General features: G+C 34.8%; 1 protein-coding gene and 1 long non-coding RNA gene across 2 annotated transcripts; one reads left to right on the top strand and one right to left on the bottom strand.

Moving 5' to 3' along the window:
- Window positions 1–3169: 3169 nt before the first annotated feature.
- On the bottom strand, window positions 3170–3643 carry LOC139430474 (uncharacterized). The gene has a single exon (XM_071197529.1). It carries the CDS (start codon window positions 3641–3643, stop codon window positions 3170–3172), a length of 474 nt encoding a protein of 157 aa, XP_071053630.1.
- Window positions 3644–14450: 10807 nt separating this feature from the next.
- On the top strand, window positions 14451–15363 carry LOC139430832 (uncharacterized). The gene is made up of 2 exons (XR_011641204.1): window positions 14451–14565; window positions 14619–15363. It is a non-coding gene; the product is annotated as an uncharacterized lncRNA (long non-coding RNA).
- The last annotated feature ends 5034 nt before the right edge of the window (window positions 15364–20397 follow it).

Genomic DNA, 20397 nt, shown 5'->3' with positions numbered 1-20397 from the left:
GAGACAGTTCCAGTACAACTCAGTAAACAATATCAGAACACTCCATGAACGGAAAATATTGGTCGTCGTCGGTTGCAAATCAATCATGCGATAGACAACAAAGCGGCAAGGATTCACAAGAGTGTCTAATATACATATTGTAACTCTAAAAGGTGTCTTAAACTAAATTCTGTACTACTTTTGAATATTGCCGTAAGATTTAATCAAATGTTTCACTCGTAATAAATTTCAGACTCGAACTACATATATGTTTCAACAATTATGATTTAATTTTGTACTTTTATCTTAACCTTCTATTTCACCGTTATAACAAACTTTTTCAGAAGATGTAATTCCAACGACTTGTCCTTCTTTCTTGATAAATTTAATAGCCCAACCCACTTCCTTTACTTCTTAATTAATTCTGTTATCTTTTCCACTTGAAGAACTGTCGCAAATTAAGTCCTTTCTTTAAACGCACTAATTACCGCACAATAATCAAATTTTCTTATACATTCAATTCTCCTTGATTTACCTTGAACCATACAATTTCTACTATCATTAACCCATCAAAACGCCGAAACAAATTATTTATATAAAAAAGACACCTTTAATTAAAGATTATTAACTTTTTCGTCTACATAAAGCAATAAATAATTGTTAAAAGGGTTCCGAATAACCTCTGATGCTTGAGGCAAATATTTAATCTTGAGGTGATCTTCAAGGAGGAGCCGTTCTTTGCCAAGATGAAGGAGTGGTAAAATCCGGTCCTGTATATCGTGGAGGTCCCGAGGCTACGACGGCCGTCGCAATCACAGGAGGCGTGTTTTGCACGGTAACATCTTAAAAATGCCGGGTCCCGTTAAAACTACGGAAAACGATCGGAGGGATATCGAGAAGAGATCTCGCACATCTGCAGTGCGCGATCTTCGGCTCGAATCAATTACTGAACCCTCTTATGAGAGAGAAACAGAGACAGATGCTTCTTAAGATTAAGGACGATGGCTCTTTGTACCGTTTCTTTTCTGAGATAAAGATATGTGATAAATTATGAATACATACAAAGCTGTCATTGTGAAGTAATATTAAAAAAATTTCTGAATTTGGAACAATCTGTTTAATAGATCATTATAAAATACAGCGTAGCTATAAAATTTAGTTAAATTTTCTTTATGGTACAATTTAATATAATAGTATTCCTTGAAAATAGTTTATCTTCGTTTATTAGTGGAAGTTAAAAAGCTAATAAATCAAAAAAATTTTATGGTTAATGTAAATTAATATAATTTTAAATTTACTACATTTATTAAAAAAATATTCAAATTAGGACGACTCCATAATAAAATTAGTATTCCGTTAAAATGTAAAATCATTAAATATAAAATGGAGTTCATAATCATCTCGTTATATTAATAGATGTGCTAACGAACCTTTAATGGGCCGATTTTTGCTAGTTAAGGGTTAAAACTCCTATTAAATATCTAGTTAACAGAAACTGAGCTGATTTAATGACACAAACTTTAAAAAGTACTGTTATGGTTAAAAAATTATCATTTTTTTGGTAAATGAGGTGTCCTGTAGATGCTATGTTGTGTTGATATAAAAAAACCCTAATGCCCCTTTATCATTTCACCTAGATACCATCACTGTGTTGGAGTGTTATTGGAATCCTCTATCCATCTTCTAAAACTACGTCTGTTCCTTGCCATATTTTTCACATCCTGCACACTTCCACCTCTCTTGCATACTATATCCCATTCCATTCCCATTACTCTTACTCTTATTCCCATTTCCATTACTCTTCTGAAAATTCTTTCTCCTGGCAACAATATGGTTGGACACCTAGTCCATGGTGTCCATACCAACTCAGCTGTTTGTTTTCTATTTCAGTTATCAGCGGTATTTATTCTAAATCGTCTCTTATAGTTTTGTTTCTAATTCGATCCATTTTTGTTTTCCACGCAATTTTCCTTAAAAAATTTTATTTCACCTGTTGTTATTTTTGATTTGTATTTATTTCTCATCGGGCATGCTTCAGCTCCATATGTGACGATCGATACAGGGTGTTTTTCTCGCACAAAACTTAGCTTATTATGAGTACAAAATGCTTACAAACGCTGTTTTCTGTACGATAAACGGTTCCGGAGATATTCGCAAAAAACGATTTTTTTTATTAAATTTCAATACCCTATATCTCGAAAATGGTGCATTTTAGAGGGTAAGTTGATAGAAACTATTTTTCAAATTTTTGGACAAGCTATCACATCCTGAAGTCCCGCGCATATATTATGAAACACCCTGTATATTTTATAAATTCTTAATTTTTTATTTCTTCTTACTTCCTTCTTGCCCATAATTATGTCATTCATTTGGTAATATACATTACTTGTTTATACTTTTCCCCTTTAGTTATATGTATAATCTTGGTATTCCCTATATTTATTTGCATTCCTCTTTCTTCCAAACAGGTTTTCCAGGTGGCAATTTTCTTTGTAGTTCTGTTTTCGTACTTGCTATCAGCATTATATCATCTGCATACACTAGGTCAAAGGTCTTAATTACGTGTTAATTTGTAATAACCTAATTGTGGCTAATTTGTGGAAGGTCTTGTTCTTGTTTTACACTTCTTAATTATTTAATCCGTAAAAATCACGAATAGTAGTGGGTTCAAGCTGTCCCCCTGTTTCATATCCTTCTCCACATTAAAGTTTTCGGACATATCTTCATTTACTGACGCACCTTGTTACCTTACTACATACACTTTCAATTGTTCTTTGTAATTTTTTGTTTATATGTAACGCAAGGCTTTCCATATTTCTTCTTTTGTATCAAAGCCTCCTGTTAGTTCTACAAATGCTAGGCATATATCCTTACCCATTTTCATTGTTTTACATATTAATGTTCTGATTGTATATATGTCTGCCTGCTGGGTCGAAACGACGCTTGTTCCTCTTCCAATTTATCTTCTGCTTCCTTTCTTAGGCGTTTCTCCAATATTTTTCTATATATATTTTTAGAACTATCGACGAGAGACACATTGCTTTATAATTTTCACATTTTATGGTTTCCCCCTTCCTATGTATTGGGATAATAATACTATTTTCCCACTCGCTCGGTATTGTCTCCGTACACCATGCCTGCTTCTATATTTCCCACATCTCTTTCTTCATTCCCACTGCCTTTCCATTTCTCATTGTCTTAGGGCCTCATATACTTCTTCCATCCCTATCTCTTCTTCCGTCATTCCTTCCTCATCTTCTACCTCATTGCCTTCCTCTTCCCTTTCACCTCCATGTAGTGATTGAATCCTTTCCTCTTCCTTAAATTTTGCGCTGTAATGTTCTTTCCATGCCCTTAACATTTCTTTATTTGTTGTTTTAGATCGCCGTTTTGATCTTTGATGTTTGTTATCTGTTTTCTTTGGCTTTCTTTTAATCTTTTTGCCAAATCTTTCACAGGAATCTGCCTTTGCTTGCTTTATAATTTCATTTGCCTCATTTCGTTTTTGGTGATATTCCTCTTTAGTTTGTTGCGTTCTAGATTGGTTGTATCTAATCCATGCTCGTTTCTTCTCCTGTACCTTTTCTTTTACGGTGTCGTTCCACCAACTTATTCGTTTCTGATTATAATTAACGGTTTTAGTTCCACATATCACCTCCGCCATTATGATTATGGATTCTTTTACTTTTTCCCATTTCACGTGTATGTTCCAGTCTTGTCTATTCTGTTGTTGTTCCAATGTAATTAGGTTATTCGTTAATTTTCGGTGGTACTCTTCCTGTTTTTCGGTCTTCTCCAACTCCTAGATCTTAAGTCGTCTGTTTTATGCAGGTTTTTGTTTTTGGTGTTGTGAATGTTGTTAGAATGGTATTAGTAATCTATGATCTGGGTTTAACTCTGCTCTTCTAATGACTTTAATGTCACGTACTAGATATCTCATGAATACCATAAGTAGCAAATCACTAATCAAAGCTAATTTATATTTTCCCGGTAATTGCCATATGATGGCTGTTACAGAAGATGGCTATGATTATGCCTATAGCATCAATCCCATAAAAGCACTTCCGCAATGTGCGAACTGTCAGAAGCAACATCCTGCTTATTACAAAGATTGTGCTTCCTAAAAAATTTAGACACCAAAAACAAACTCAAATCCACTCGTATCTCCAACCGAGAGGGTACAAATCCTTCAGCTCTTCAACTTTCACATTCAGACATTCTTCATATACCTATGCGCAAAATAGCAACCTTAACGATTCCTTCAATAACAACAATTCACAATCAATTATTACCAACATGCTAAAATCGTTCATAAATATATTATCCCCATATTTTGAATAAATTAAACAATTCTTAGCAAACCATTTAATCCCAAATATTTGTAATGCCAACGAATAAATGATATCTAGTTTAACGCCCTTTCCCCTTTCTTACTTGTATAGGTTGCGATCGCTTAAAATTTCAACTATCAAATACTTAAAGTACCTGTTCTATGACTTTACCTTCCAGCTCCATGTTGTATCTTCGAGATTACTTAGACGTCACTAATGTTTTGGTTTCTCTGAAAATTAGCATATTGTATGTTTATCTTATCGTCTCCCATTTTATACACGACCAGATTTTTAACCTTTTCTATTCTCTTTTCCATAATTAGATTGAAGAGAAACAAACTCAGTGAATCACCGTGCCTGACTTCCTCGGAAACCGGAATTTCCTCAAGGGTAATCATTGTGCCTACTTAAATCTTTGTTTTGTTTCTGTGTTTATCTCCTCAACTCGACATATTATATTATACGATATTTTTCTAAAGTTTAGTATGTCGAGAACGTCCTTTAATTTGACCCTATCAAAAAACTTTTATAGATTTTTCTATAAACTTCTGTCGGAATCCTTGTTATCATTCGAAGTTTCTATAATTGCCTGGAGTTTTAGCACGGTGTTCACGAAGATTATGCTTCTATAGTTTTCTAACTTATTTTTATCTGTCATTTTAAATATCGGAATTCTAATGCACATTTTCCACTCCTGTGGTATCGTATATATTGACTTTACTTTGGTTAGGACCTTACCTATCTCTTCTCTGGTTATAGTTAACCCTGAGAGTTGTTCTATGATCCCATTATAGACATTTGGTTTGAGCCTGTGTAGATCTCAAATAGGGTTCAAATGGAGTAGTGCATGCGCACCAAACAGATCTCATTCCTGCTACAGAATTCCTTGACAAATCCAACACCAGGAAGTCTCCTGAGGAGGTGGGGAACCCTAGAAACTGGAGTAATCTCAGCGAAGATGCATTAAACGATCCGCGTGGAGAATGGGATCAAAGCGAACGAGAGCGGGAAATTCCTGTAAAGAAAATACAACTTACGGAACCATCAAAGAAGCCTCGTATGGGATGGATTAATCGAAGACTACTTGGGTACGGAAGAGGGAAATGATTTTGGGATCTTGAAACGTCAGATCATTCTTCAACCCTAAGGCCAAACAAGCTTTTTTGATGACATTATTGCGATGGACAGGGCTTGTTGTGAGAATGGATGATGACAGGATCCCAAAAATAACCCTTAGCAGAAGAATGCAAGGAAACAGGAGAACGGGCATACCAAGGAGACGGTGCAGGGACGCAGTGATGGAGGATGCCAAAGATCATGTTTGGAGTGCGGGTGTGGAGACGAGCAGCAAGTAATAGAGACGTTTGGAAAGCAAGGCCATGAGCACCATGAATAAGATAGAGAGAGAGAGTCCATATTGACGTCTGTGTCTCTTCTTATAGTCTTGGAAACTTTTCTTTCCATTCTTCTCTCGATATGCTTTCACTTATCTTCCAAACTTTCTTCTACGCCTCAAACAAATCCAATTTCATGTTCTTTGTGATAATTAAAAACACTGGGGTGTTTTTCTAATTCTGTTCACTTCGGCATTCAGTTTATTCCGAAACATATCTTTCTCTTTCCTCTTGTGTTTTGAGCTTCAATACTTCATATCAGGGAGTTATTGGTAATCCATTGGTGTTTACTTTGTACTCTCCTAGTCCATATACAGCCGTTCGTATGTTAGTACCTTTTAATTGTTCCAAGCTTGTTTCCACTGCTTCATTGTTTTCTATGTTATGTTATGAGTGAAGGCATGAAGTCGCAGTCTTTCCTACTACTCCTTCATTTCCATGTAGTATCCCCCAGTATCCTGTACTGGTGCATATGTACTGCATGTACTGGTTTTTCCAAGTTTTTCCTTCTCCTAACAATTTTATTCCTTTTCCTTGCCACGATTATTGGAAGGAATAGCCGATCCACCAAACCCACTTTATTTGTCTGTTTAGACCGACAATGGCAATTACTGGGCTACTTACTTTACATTACAATTACTTTTATTCTTTTTTATTTATTTTCATTCATGCCATCTGTAACTCAGTTAATGCACACCCAGTGGTGTACCATCATATTAAGATATACATGATGTATTGAATAAGAATGATTGTATAAGATCTAAGGGTGTGACCTGCATACCATGCGTCCTACATAGGCTATAGCTATAGCATGAACTGATACAGAAGCAATTTACTTTCTACACTAAGGTATGATTGTCTTCTTATACACGAATACAGTAGAAAACTGTATTAAAACTGTATTATGACTCAGAATTAAAGCCACTTGGTCCATATCTATTTTCCCCAGGTTAAATGGTTGTCTAAATGGATTCCCAAGTTTTGAATTTCAGTTTGAATTGCGACGGGAACCTTGTCTAGTCTTACTTGTGGACATGTCCCTGGGTTTATTGTGAAGGTGGCCGGTGTAGATTTTATGCAGTTTACTTTGATTTGCCATCGTTTAGTCCATTCGTCCAGTGGTACTAGAGCTCGTATAGGTAGAACTTGGATTGACCAAATATGATCGTAAAATTACTTTCATAAGTAGACCAAATTATATTTATTTTTGGGCAAGGGTCGTTTGTTGGATCAAATTCATCATTATTAGAAAAATGTAAAAACATTCTCCAAACACTGGTGTATAGAACAACGATTTTTTTGTCCAATAATGACGATATTCTGGTTTTCTAACTATACTTTGTAAAAGTGCAACATTGAAAAATACCCTCATTTTATTTGGATTTGTGTCATACGAAAAAGTCTTTTATCTGCTTCTAAATTGAATGAGGGACACAACCATATGAAACAACACATTGCAAAAAAATTGCAAAAAATACAAACATAGATCAACAAATACTTAGTTATCGAATGTCTTAAAGAAAGGAAATAAGTTTTTTTTATAAAAAAAACGTTAAGTACATTGAGAAAATAATTATGCTCATTTTAATTTGTTAAAGAAAAGTTCTCATGTATCTTTATAATACCTAATAAGTATACCCAAAAAAAGTTTTTCAACTTATTAAACATAAAGTAATCAATTTCATTTACATTACTAAAGTTTATTACTACTATATAATTACCACATAATTACTTGGTATATAATTACTAAGATTCACAAAATCACCTCACATCAATATCTCAATATCAACGCAAAACGATACCAGAAATACATAAAAATAAACACAAACGATTTTATTATCTTTAATACAAATATGTTAGCAATGTGTCACACTAATTAAACATCATTATTATTACACTATCTAACAAAACATCTGTTTTAAGTACCTACATAAGTAATAATTATAAAGGTATGGTAAACATCATTAAATAACCTTGACTACTTCTTGTTCACATTGCAGACTTAGAAATAGAAAAAAAAATACAACACGAAACAGGAAAAGTTATAGAAATGTTTAGTTAATGCAATGGTAAGTGGCAAATACTAGGGAGCACCTACAAGAATGTCTGGTGACCTAAAAGCTATAACTGTATGTGGTTATACAGTTAGGAGCGTTGTGTAATCGTCCCCGAAAAAGCACCTATCCCATTAATAAAAAAACTTTAAAAAAATAAAACGCAACAACCAGATACGGTCCTGCTGCCGGCGGTGGTCCGCGGTTATGTAAACTCACCAGTTTTTCTTCTTTCATTTCCCCCCCTTCCGCGCGGCTTTTAATTCGTTCCTTTAGCTCCTACACCAAAACGCCGCCAACTTGATTCGGAGGCCAAAAAAACGGCATCCAAGAAGAAGTAGGGGAGATCAGAGTAAGAGGAGGTTATAAAAGAAAAGATCGAACTTGGCCAAAAATTACCAAACGGTATCTCGAAAATCAACAGGAAAAAGGAACTTCCAAACTAGGAAAAATTTACTTCAAGAAGTCGTCGCTGTTGTCGGTTTGGTTTCAGGTTTTATGTCTGCCTTTTTTTCTTTTGAATTTAAGTGCGTAATTAGTTACGAAACTGCGACGAGAACGACCCTGATGAAATTCGTCGCTGCCGGTCTCTTCGGACGAAGAGAAAGGGAGCCAAGCCGTGCCCCCCCGGAGCCTCCCGGAGGGGATCTCTTGGTCGGCGATGGACCGGCCAAAGTCGACTGACAGGACAAGATACGTTCAACGGCGAGTGAACGACCCAACGGCGTCGTACGTTGACCGCGAACTTACTTACAACAGGGCTGTATTAAATTCTCTTTAACATTAAATTACATATCATTATTGCTTATCGATAAACATTTAACATTTGCACACCAATTTGGTAATAGTTTCATTTAAAATCCTTTTAACATAAAAGAATGTCAACTTTAAAATAATAATAATAATAATAATGCCTTTTATTGAATTAAATAAACTTGCATACTTTAGAATACCGTATACAAACCTCAAACAAGCATTCTGCACTCTTTGAATGCGTAGAGTATCAATACTATGAATTGAGGCATGGTAAAGCGGAGCGCAATAGGCAAAATGAGATAGAACCAGTGAATCACACAGCTGCTTCTTTAGTGTTAACGGCAAAGAGCGACGATGAGGGTATAATACACGAAGACTGGCATATGCTCTACGCATAAGTAACGAAATCTACTCTTTGTATCTAAATGAGTTATCCATGATAATACCCAAGTTTTTTACACGTTCACTTATCGGAATACTAACATTATTAATACTAATTGTATTAATTAAATATTAATTAATTGTATTGGTGGTGGGAGGTAGAAAAGTGCATATGTTAGCATACGCGGATGACATCGTGGTCATGGCGAGAGAAGCGGTGGAGATGAAGGATATGATAAAGACATTGGAAAGATATTTTAGGGGGAAGGGGCTGGAAGTGAATGTGGGGAAGACAAGGATGATGAAGTTTTGCAAGGGTGGGAGAAAAAGAACAGAAAACTGGAGATGGGAGGGAAAGGAGATCGAGGAGGTTAAGGAGTATACTTACTTGAGGTATGTGTTTAGGGAGGATAACAGGGAGCGGTCGCATGTGATAGCTATGGCAAAAAAGGCGAATAAGGTGATGGGACAAGTATAGGGTTGGAGGAAGAGAGTCTTTGGAAGGAATGTGGCAGCGAGGAAGATTACGTTTGAAGATCTGGTTAGCAGTGTGATGATGTATAGGGCAGAGGTATGAGGATGGAGAGAGCAGGGAATGCAGGAGGACGTGCAAGCTAGATATTGGAGATGGGTGCTTGGGGTAGCGAGAGAAACACCGGGGTATATAGTGAGGGAAGAGGTAAAGGTGGATAAGGTCAGAGTGGAGGCGGGCAGGAGGGTGGTGAAATATGAAGAAAGAATAGAAGGGAGGGACTGCCTACCCAGTAAACAAGAAACATTTGTGAAACATTTCAATTTTTACATACAGTGAATTAAATGAAACATTTTAGAACTACGTTTCATATACGTGACAGATACGATTTTTACGAAACGTATCTAAAGATATGTATCAAATACATTTCAGTAGGAATATTTATGAAATATTATCAAAATATACAGCTGAAACATGTCTGGAATATCATCATCGCGGTGACGCGGTCAGCGTCTTGTCACGTCTTGTTCTATTGTGTGTTTTGTTCTGTTCTCAGTTCGAATCGTTCGAATATTGGTTTAGAATGGTGCAAGTTTTGTATAAGTTTTTTTATATATCACCACTAGGTTTAGTTAATGAAAATACGGCTAGTGAACACTATTTAAAGGAAGAGACCTATGTACAGGGTTAGCCAAACTCGACGCCCCACCTCTTTTATGGGAAACAGGTAAAATTTTCGAAAAAAAAATTTATACCATTTTAAATAGTATCTTCTCAGCTTTAAAAAACATCAGACGTTAAAAATTTTGGACGGCGACGCTATGCGTCGCGACGCTTTCAAATTTATTTTTTCAACGATCACAATTTTTTCTGTTTAGAAATAGGATGCCCATATAATTTTTAGCAATATTGAATAAAAAAGTTTTTTTATATCTGTAATAGTTTGTTATATATAGCGGGATACGTAAATTAATATTGACGAGCATTATTCTAGCAATTCTTCCATCACAGGTAGCCATGGATTGAAAATGTCTGAACATTTCTTAATTTGACTCAGTGTCAAATAGTCTTGCATTTGTTTCTTAGAAATGGCAAATCACCAGGAAAAGGTTGACATACTTTTAATTTACGGTGAAGCTCGCCGTAATTCAAGGGCAGCTGTCCGACTTTATCGCGAAAAGTATCCAGACCGCGCTTTTCCGGACCACAAGTTTTTTACCCGATAGGAACAAAATTTAAGAAAAAATACAGACGCGTTTTCCTGTAGGAAACATGTTCCTATTAAAAAAACCGTATGCAATGATGGCGTCGTAGCGTAGTAAGTTTGTCAGTTTTTTGAAGATAATCCTAGAGCATCTGTTAATATGGCAAGTCAACAATTAAATATTTCCTATTCCTCCATACGTCGAATACTTAAGAAGAACGGATATTTTGCATACAAATTGAAGAACTTGCAGCTTTTAAATGAAGATAACCGTAATAAACGCATAGATTTTTTAGCGGATATGGCCATATTGGAAGACTACAATAGAAGGATATATAAGAACATTTTATGGACTGATGAGAGTCGATTTGTAAGTAATGGGCTTCCAAATAGGCAGAATGAAAGATACTGGGCCACTGAAAATCCTAATGTGATTAATGAAGTCGAAAATCAAGGCCACTTTGGAATTAATGTATGGTGCGGCATAATCGATCGATATTTAGTGGGTCCATATTTTTTCGATTACAATTTTAATGGACCAATCTTTCTCCATTTCTTAGAAAATGAAGTGCCCGATTTATTGCAAGATATACCTCTCATGCAGGAAAATGTATGGTTTCAAATGGATGGAGCACCCTATCACAATTCTGCAATTGTTACGCAATATATGAACCGCGTATATCCTGAGAGATGGATAGGAAGATCTGGTCCAGTGCGTTGGCCAGCTAAGTCACCAGACTTAAGCTGCCTGGACTTCTTTTTATGGGGCACAATCAAGAACATTGTATACAGTACTGTCACAAACAACGTTGAACATCTTAAACAAAAAATTCGTGATGCTTGTAATACGATAAGTCGTGATACTCTTAGAAAAGTTACTCATAATGAAGTGAGAAGCCGGTTTCAGCACTGTTTGGCGGCGAATGGCGGTCAGCTTGAGCACACTTTGTAGGTGCAACATATTATGTTTCTGTTGTTTTAATTTATTAAAATCAAAATTTATTGTTTTAAGTTTTAAAAAAATTTGATGATTGTCTCAACAAATTGTTCTATACTTTTATTTCGTTGTTATTTTGTTACTATTCAGTTTATTAAAATGTTTTGTAAACCAACTTCCTGATCTATTATATTATTATTTTATATTAGTAAATTTTTAGTCCATGGCTACCTATGATGGAAGAATTACTATAATGATGCTCGTCAATATTAATTTACATATCCCGCTATATATTAAAAACTATTAGAGATATAAAAAAACATTCTTATTCAACATTGCATAGAATTATATAGGCATCCTATTCCTAAACCGAAAAAAATGTGTTCGTTGAAAAAATCAATTTGGGTACGTCGCGACGCCTAGCGTCGTCGTCCAAAATTTGTAACGCCTGATGTTTCTTAAAGCTTAGAAGATACTATTTAAAATGGTATAAATTTTTTTTTCGAAAATTTTACCTGCTTCCCATAGAAAAGTTGGGGCGTCGAGTTTGGCTGACCCTGTACAGAATTTTACGTTTTCCGTAGGTGAAATCATAACCTATAAGGTTTGATCGCGATTCCCACTAAATTTGCTTGTTTTTCTCCTGGAATTATATAAAATTATATAGCTATACAGGGTGAGTCTTTTTCCATGTTTAGTATGGAGATCTCGAAAACTAACGGAGATAGAGAGACGATTAAATAGGAAAAGAATTGCAGTTTCATGAACTCAATTTAATGAGCTTTCTGTTTTTTGGATATAATGCATGGCTAACTAGATATCTCGAAAAAACCGTTTTTTTGTTATATCGTTCAATACCTATGGCTCCGCAATTATTGATTTTAGGAAAAATGTGTAAAGGAAAAATTTGTAGGGTATTACATGTTTAATAAAGCAGTCTAATTGATTTTTTTATTTACGCAATAATTTTTGAGATATGACACAAACTTGTAATTTTTCTAATGGAAACCATAGTTGGCCATGACTTTATAAAAAAGGCCTTTTCACAACGATTCTAATGATGTACCACTTGACATGGATATTTTTATTAATAAATAAATTATAGCCATTTATTCTTTTAATTTGCAAACTGTTCAGGTAGTATGCTATGGAAACAATTGATAGATACGTTTGCAAACGTAAGTTTCGATGATTTCGTACCGCTAGCTTATTAAGTGATGGTGCCCCATCGTGTTGAAACCATTTACGCAAATGACGTGTCTGCAGGAGCAATTCATTCAACATATTATCGAAATCGTTCTGTAGAAAATGAAGATAAGGATCTCCGTTTAACGTATCATAAAAAATGTACGGACCAAAAATTCTTCAACAAATGACACCGCAACAAACATGAAATCCAAACTTAACTTGAAGTCTCCTCTCTTGAACATGGTTCGGATTTTCCTGCATCCATAAATGTTGATTATGTCTATTAAACATGCCGCAGTTTATAAATCGTGTTTCATCTCTCCAGAAAACTTTAATCTAAGCTGTGATCAGCTTTACACATGTTAATAAACCACGTACAATATTCTACACGCTTATTGTAGTCATCTGGGGGTACTGTTTGTGAAACTGCCATTTTATATGAATGAAATCTGTCCTTTTTTAGTTCTCTTATGACAGTACGTTGTGACGTGCCTGCTTCAGATGCAACTTGTGTTGAAACCGATGCATCTTGATGGATTCGTGCTAATACATTTACTTCTGTCTTGCATCTTTAGTTGGTTTACAGAAAGAACCATACTCGCCCAAATTATCAGCCTCTTCAAAGTAGTTAGAGAAGGCTGACGACGATCAAAATACTGTTCTGCAGCTTGTATTGCATTTTTATAGCATAAAATGTAACACTGAATGATATCACGCTTTTATTGATTAGAAAAATTCATATTGATTATTATTTACAAAACCTCAATCAACGTTAATTAGAAACTAAACGAAACATACGTTTGCCTTAAGCTGTCATAACCAAACGTATCTATCAATTGTTTCCATAGCATACTAACTGAACAGTTTTCCAATTAAAAGAATAAATGGCTATAATTTATTACATATATTACATATATGTAATATTACATATTTCCATTCTGAGTGTATTCCTTTCCAATACACTTGTTGTTCTCTCTGATCCAGGTACGAGGCTAATAAATTATATGCAGTAGCTTTGAAGCCATATTTATGTAATTTTTCTTTTAAAATTCTGTGGTGTACCATATCTAAAGCCTTGCTGAGATCACAAAAGGCTATTTGCGTGTATTTCTGTTGGTCAAAACCATCTGCTATTTTTTGGATAACATTTAGTAACGCTGTGGTTTGTGGTTGATCTGCCTTGTATGTACCCATGCTGATATTTGGTTATGAGATCTTCTTCTTCTAAATATTCCATTATCCTTTATTCCATTATCTTTTAATGTTTTGTGTAACATGAAAAGTCACTGCTTTCTGTAGCTTTTATTGCATGTAAGAACTTGTTTGATTTTAATGTTACCAGATCCACTGCTTCCATTTGACTTAACATATTATTTTGTGTTAAAACGGTTGACTGTCCAATAGCAATGAAATGATTATTGAGAACATTTGCGTTCAGTGTGGTCTTAACTTCACTCTTAATGTATCCTTTACCTACTTCTTCCTTTGTTAGTTTCCAAGCTGCTTTTATTTTGTTTTCTGCGTTATTTATATAGGTACTTTCCATAAGCTTCTTTTTTCGCTAAGTCAACTTCATTTCTGTATTGTTGCTTAAATGCTTTATACGTGTTTTTATGTATATTATCTCTTGTTACTTCTAAAATCGTATATAGCGCATCAAGTTGATTTTTCATTTTAGCTAGTTTATCTGTTTCCCATTTTAAAATTAATTTCCCTACAGACGTTTTTACAGGTTGTTCTGGAAACGCCCTTTTAAAACATGTCATGATAATTTCATGATATTTTGTGTAAGTTGTTTGTACATTGAGACTTGTATTATGTATTTGTGACCAATCGCTCTCTTTTAATAGACGTTTCTAAAATCTCTATGTAAGTAGCGTTTATTCTTCTTCTTTGTGTTATTTTAATTTCTTGTTTTCCAGCTGTCAAGATACCAGATGCTTTTTATGCGAAATGATCACCTAAATGAAGGTTGACAGTCTTTACAACGCTTTTCTGCAGGAATCTAGTAGCAAAAATGTTGTCCACACATCCTTTACCCCCCACCCTTGAAGATTCATCAAACATGGGATACAGACCGTACTCTGACATAGTACTAAGAAAATTTTCCTTCACTTTTGTTTTTTCGTTTACACAAATATTGAAGTCTCCAAGTATTAATATATTTTTATTAGTTTGTGCATTTGTTGTATAATCTAATATTTTTTGCAGCCGTTCAAAAAATCCCTTGACATCACCATCAGGAGGGCGGTATATTTGTATAATTATCGATTTTAATTTTAGAATTAATACTGAACATAGCTCCAAACATCGTTCTTTGTTAAAGTCATATAAATCAAATATCGCAAAGAGGTATTGTTCTTTTATAATAATAGCGCCTCCACCGTGTCTACATGATGTTCTACAATTGTAGGTCGCAAGTTTGTATTTAATACCATCTAATACCATCCCCAATCACCATAACACAAACGAATTCAGTGCACCACTCGCAGTGCTGAGTTACACCCCCAAATATCTAACTTACTTTTATTTATTCCACACGCAACAAAATAGTAATAATGCCAAAATAATGGTATACACATATAAAAAGTTATAATAATAAAAATAAAATAAACATCATAATGTACTGAAAGCAATGTAGATACCAATAATAATAATATGACTTTATTTGTCCCATTAGATGTACATTGACTTTATTATTATTATTGCTGCCGGGCTGAGGAGAGCGGCCCCTCTCGTTACCGCAACCTATAAGATCTATTGTTACTTTAGCCCTCCAAAGGTTTAGGGCAAATGTAGGTCTTTAATGAACCTTAGTATTGTCCTGAGGTCTTGAACCTTTATGTCGGTAGGTAACAGGGGAGTTTTACCGAAGTTGTTGTGTCTTAGACGGCCTCTGGCGACGCAATTGCACAGTATATGTTCAGCAGTTTCTGACTCGTCGTTGCATACTCGACAAGTTTGATCCTCAGCTTGTCCAATGTGGAAGAGGTGGTATTTTAGAGGCGCATGGCCGGCCAGGTAGCCTACATTGACTTAGTATACATGAAATTATTATAAATTAAGACAGGACAAATTAGCCGGAGTTCAGGTACAGCCGTAACAGCACCTGCTCTTCCACTCAAACCTAATAAAACTAGTTCTAATTCTAAATATACAAGAGAGAAAAAGAAAAGAAAAACGAAAAGAAACAGGAAAAGAAAAAGAAAAAGACCCGATACTGAAATCATAATCAATTACCAAGCGCAAACTGCCCGATCCCTGTCGCCCTATAATGCATCCTGAATTTGAGACAATTGTTTTGTCTGGTATATTGCTCCAAATCGTCGCCTTTATTTTGAATAGACAATGTACAATGTGTTAATTAATTATCGTACCCGACGTCATCATTGCAAGTATGCAACCAAATACCCAAATCGCGTATAGCAATACCAATACTGTGATATTGGTTGCATATAGTAGGATAATTAATTAACGCAGTGTATTCATAATAGTATTATCTTTCTGTTGTTCAAAAGCTTGATAAAATTTAATAATTTTCTTCATTATTATTACATTAATTAATCTTATCATTTTTAAATATTAAGACTCAAGAAGAAATTTGCATTACACTACTACAGTAATTCCTATTCAAGACAGAAGATTCACACATTACCATCATAATTAAAATAAATTAGGAATTCATTTATTAATAATTTTAAGACAAAATTATTTTGCACATCATTCTTACGACCTTGAATACATTTTCATAACAAATTTAATCAAATATATCATGAATTCTAAACATAGACTAATGACGCACAATTCACTTCTTAGAACACTCAACGATTTTTCTTCTGTGTAATATGATTCGGTATAACCTTTTAGATATTAATATTTTTCTAATAATTCTTTCGAAGCATATTTATAATTTGAGTTTTATACTTTTGTTGTATTGTCATTAATTTTAGAAGTCTTGTCTTTAGAATATTTGCAAATGGAGAAACTGGTTATCTTCTACAATCAACATCTACACTTGATTGTATACCATTATGAAATGAAATTACTTCTGGCGTTTTCCAAAGCTCATTGGACATCTTGTTCGAACCCAAATCAACCACGACAATTTTTCCTTTTTATAAATATTACAGTTTTATTTCTAATACAGCGGTTCTCAATCTTTCAGTATTCGGGTCCCAATTCTTTTTCATATAATAATAAAATACGACATATATTTTATACGTTGAAAATTTTGACCCTAATCCCCTTAGTTCAGCGTGTTATTAGTCCCCTAGACCTTAAACTGAAAGCAACAGCACTCGCTTTGTTTGATATTTTAAATGATTTTATTAATGAGTCAAACATAGAGTGGAAGAATTGCGTTGGAATATGCACCGATGGCGCTCGTACAGTGTCTGGAAGATTCCAAGCACTTGTGAAACAAAACTGTCCGCAATGTGTCTGAATCCATTGCATGATCCACAAAAAGGCTCTGGCTTCCAAAGAAATGAGTCCTGATCTCAACATTGTGCTAACGACGGTTAACTGTAGTGAATTACATAAAAATGAGACCCTTAAAATTAAGTATCTTTAATGCACTCTGCAAAGATATGGGTGTAGATCATTCGACGTTGCTATTTTATTGCGAGGTCAGATGGTTATCACGTGGGAAATTTCCACAGAGTGAGTTAAAAGGAAATTGTCACTTTTCTAGGAACCCCGCCCGAAAGTTTTGAGATGCTTTATTTGTGATGAAATTGAGTTACTTGGTCAACATATTCGATAAATTAAATACCCTGAATCTACAAGTCCAAAGAGCAAACACACATATGTTGAATAACAGTGGTAAAGTTAGTGCTTTTTGTAGAAAGTTGGAGGTGTGAAGCAGAAATGTGCAACAAAAAAAACTAGAAATGTTTGCAAATGTGAATTAGTGTGTCAAAACATACAAGGAAGAAGAATAGTATGTGAAAGTTGTTTTTGTAACAATAGAAAGTCATTTAGCCATGTTGGCACAGAATTTTAAAAAGTATTTTCTTGCTGACGACTAATTGGTAGCAAGTTACGAGTGGGTTAGGGATCCATTTCGAACTACTCCTGAAGGTTTCTCAACTGCAGAAGAAGAAATCTTTATACACTTTACTGCAAGCGGCGAAACCTAGAGTGGGAGTGAATGATGCCTTTTCTCCACTGAAACAAGAGCATTTCGTATATTATTGCCATTTTCAACATCCTACCTTTGCGAAGCCGGATTTTCTGCGGTGGCTGTTTTAAAGACAAAATATAGGTCTCCACTGAATATAGAGTATATAGACAAAGAATTCAGAGTGGCTATTTGTAATATAAAACCTTCTTTTGAAAAACTTTGCTGTGCGAGACAGGCCCAAGGGAGTCACTAATAAATAATTATTAAAGCTATTTTTAATTTAGTATTGATGAGTTTATTATTAGTTTCATTTAGTATTTGGCAATACCTACTGATACAATCATATTTATAATAATTAAATAGTGTACTAGTTTAAACGGTACTTAAATACTGTACTTACTTAATTTTTTGTAATGTCGGAATGAATATCATTTTGCTTTTCTTTCTGTGAATTAATTTTTTTATTAGTAATTATCGACCTGGCCTCCATTATCTGCTGTCGCCATTCCCCACTATCTGTTGATGCTCTTCTCAACATTTTCACCCTCAACAACTAGCCAGTATCATTCAAAACTTCATCTTCCCAGCATTATCAGGGTCTGTCCAGCAATCTTTTCCAATGCACTCTAGCGATGAAAATTTTCTTTCGTAATCTCTCTTCTTCTATGCTGCTAAAATGTGTCTCCATGTATTGTTTTCCTTTATCGGCCCACATATTCTTCTTAATACATTCCTGTCAAATATGCTTAATTTATGTTTAGACTCTCTGTTATTGTCCATGCTTCGCATCCGTAACATATATCAGGGTACTTAATTATTTTGTAGACTCTATAAAAAGCATAGAAGAAACTAGTTCTTCTCAACTATGCTCTATACTATTTTCAAGCTATTTTCGTGCATGCTCTATAATACCAATACTTCACATTTGTAGCTGTGCGTAGCGTAAAGGATCAGCGGACTGTCAAAAAATCGAGTTAGTTTGATCTGGGCCTTAGATTCGGTGAAAGCAGCTAGGCTTTGCGCTTCAGAAGGGTTGAGGGCTACGTTGCTGCAGGGACTGGTGGCTACGAGACTCCAGGTTGATTTTTGTTGTAGTCTGGTGTTATTTGAGGTGGGGTTAATGTGGCTCCACAGGTGGGTGGCTAAGTGGTTTCAATTGCAGGCTCAAGGGCTGGTTATTATACAGCTACAGCGGCAAGCTCTGGGTTACGCTGCTTCAATTTCTATGTTTGGAAGTCACGACCACGAGGTTCAGTCCAGCTGCATGGTCTGAAGGTTTCCTTATTTTTGTGGTCACCAATGTAGCGTGAAGGATTAATTTATTCATTTCGGAATGAATTTTTATCAATTTTCTTTTAAAACAAGATTATTTCTTTGTTCATATATAGTAGAAGTTATAGTTCTAGTTTATTGTTACGATAGACGCTTTTTGATCTTAGTATATGGGACCGTGATAAGTAAGCTCTGTTAGTAAGGGTTATTCTTCTAAGAATTTCTTTGTTTTCCGTTCTATCCGAGGTCAGTTGTATCTCCTAGTATACAAATTGCTCAACCGGCTCGATACTATTGTCTACTGCAGTGCGTGTGGGTCTACTTCCTGTGATTTGTGTTAATATATTTGTTTTTGTGTATTGATTTCTAATGCAACCCCAACGGGATGTCTCTTCGTTTCTGAGTACACTTGCTGCGCCGACTCAGCCCTTCTACAAATAATGTTAATAATGTTTAGCATTAACGCACGCAAACAAAATTAAGGTATTACAATATGTTTTCCATGTAACGCAGCACAACAGTTTAAAAATATACAAATATGAAGTATATTAACAAAATTAAATGTAGATATAAAAGTAGAGATTTTGAATCAATATCTGCATCATTGTTGAAAATGGTAAACGGAATTGTAAACGGAATATATTAGGACACGAAAATATTTCATCTAATATAGTAATCAGTGCAGAGAAGATATCCCACAATAACTTGTGCACTTAAGTGCCTTTTTTTATATACCGGGCAGGTAATACTTTTTTCCAGTCGACAGGAATTGTTCTTCCTGCCATATCTTTGTTATAAGTAAGTGTAAGTGTTGTGTTAGATGATTGCAGCCCAATTTATATATTTCTAAAGGAATTATTTGAGCATTTATTGCTTCTCTAACTTCTTGTAATGTTGGGGGTTCTGCATTTTCTTCTTTCTCGTCTGCCTTCATCGTTTAGCGTAAAGGTTCCCCATTTTCTTCCTAGTAATGTCTCCAATTATAATTAATTGGAGGATTAAATACATTTTGTTTCTTGAGAATTGCTAGCTATATGAACTTGTCTGTTTCTACATAGATTTGGTTTGCTGTGCTTTCATCCACTGACATCCATATTGTTTTGTAGATATTTCTATAGCGAGTATGTATATTTGCAAGCATGTTCAGCGTTAGTGTCATCTCTTCAGTAGTCACAAATGTCGCTTTCACCGTGCAATTAATTATTACTTAGTAAATTGTTATAAATCGCCTCTAAGAGTTGGTAAAATCTTTCTTTGATATTCTGCTATTGTTCCTCTGTGGTTCAGTAGACGTTTATTAGTGT

The sequence above is a fragment of the Onthophagus taurus genome, chromosome 7 (assembly GCF_036711975.1).
Source record: "Onthophagus taurus isolate NC chromosome 7, IU_Otau_3.0, whole genome shotgun sequence".
In the NCBI taxonomy this organism is placed as follows: Eukaryota; Metazoa; Arthropoda; class Insecta; order Coleoptera; family Scarabaeidae; genus Onthophagus; species Onthophagus taurus.
This window is presented reverse-complemented; position numbering and strand designations above follow the sequence as displayed.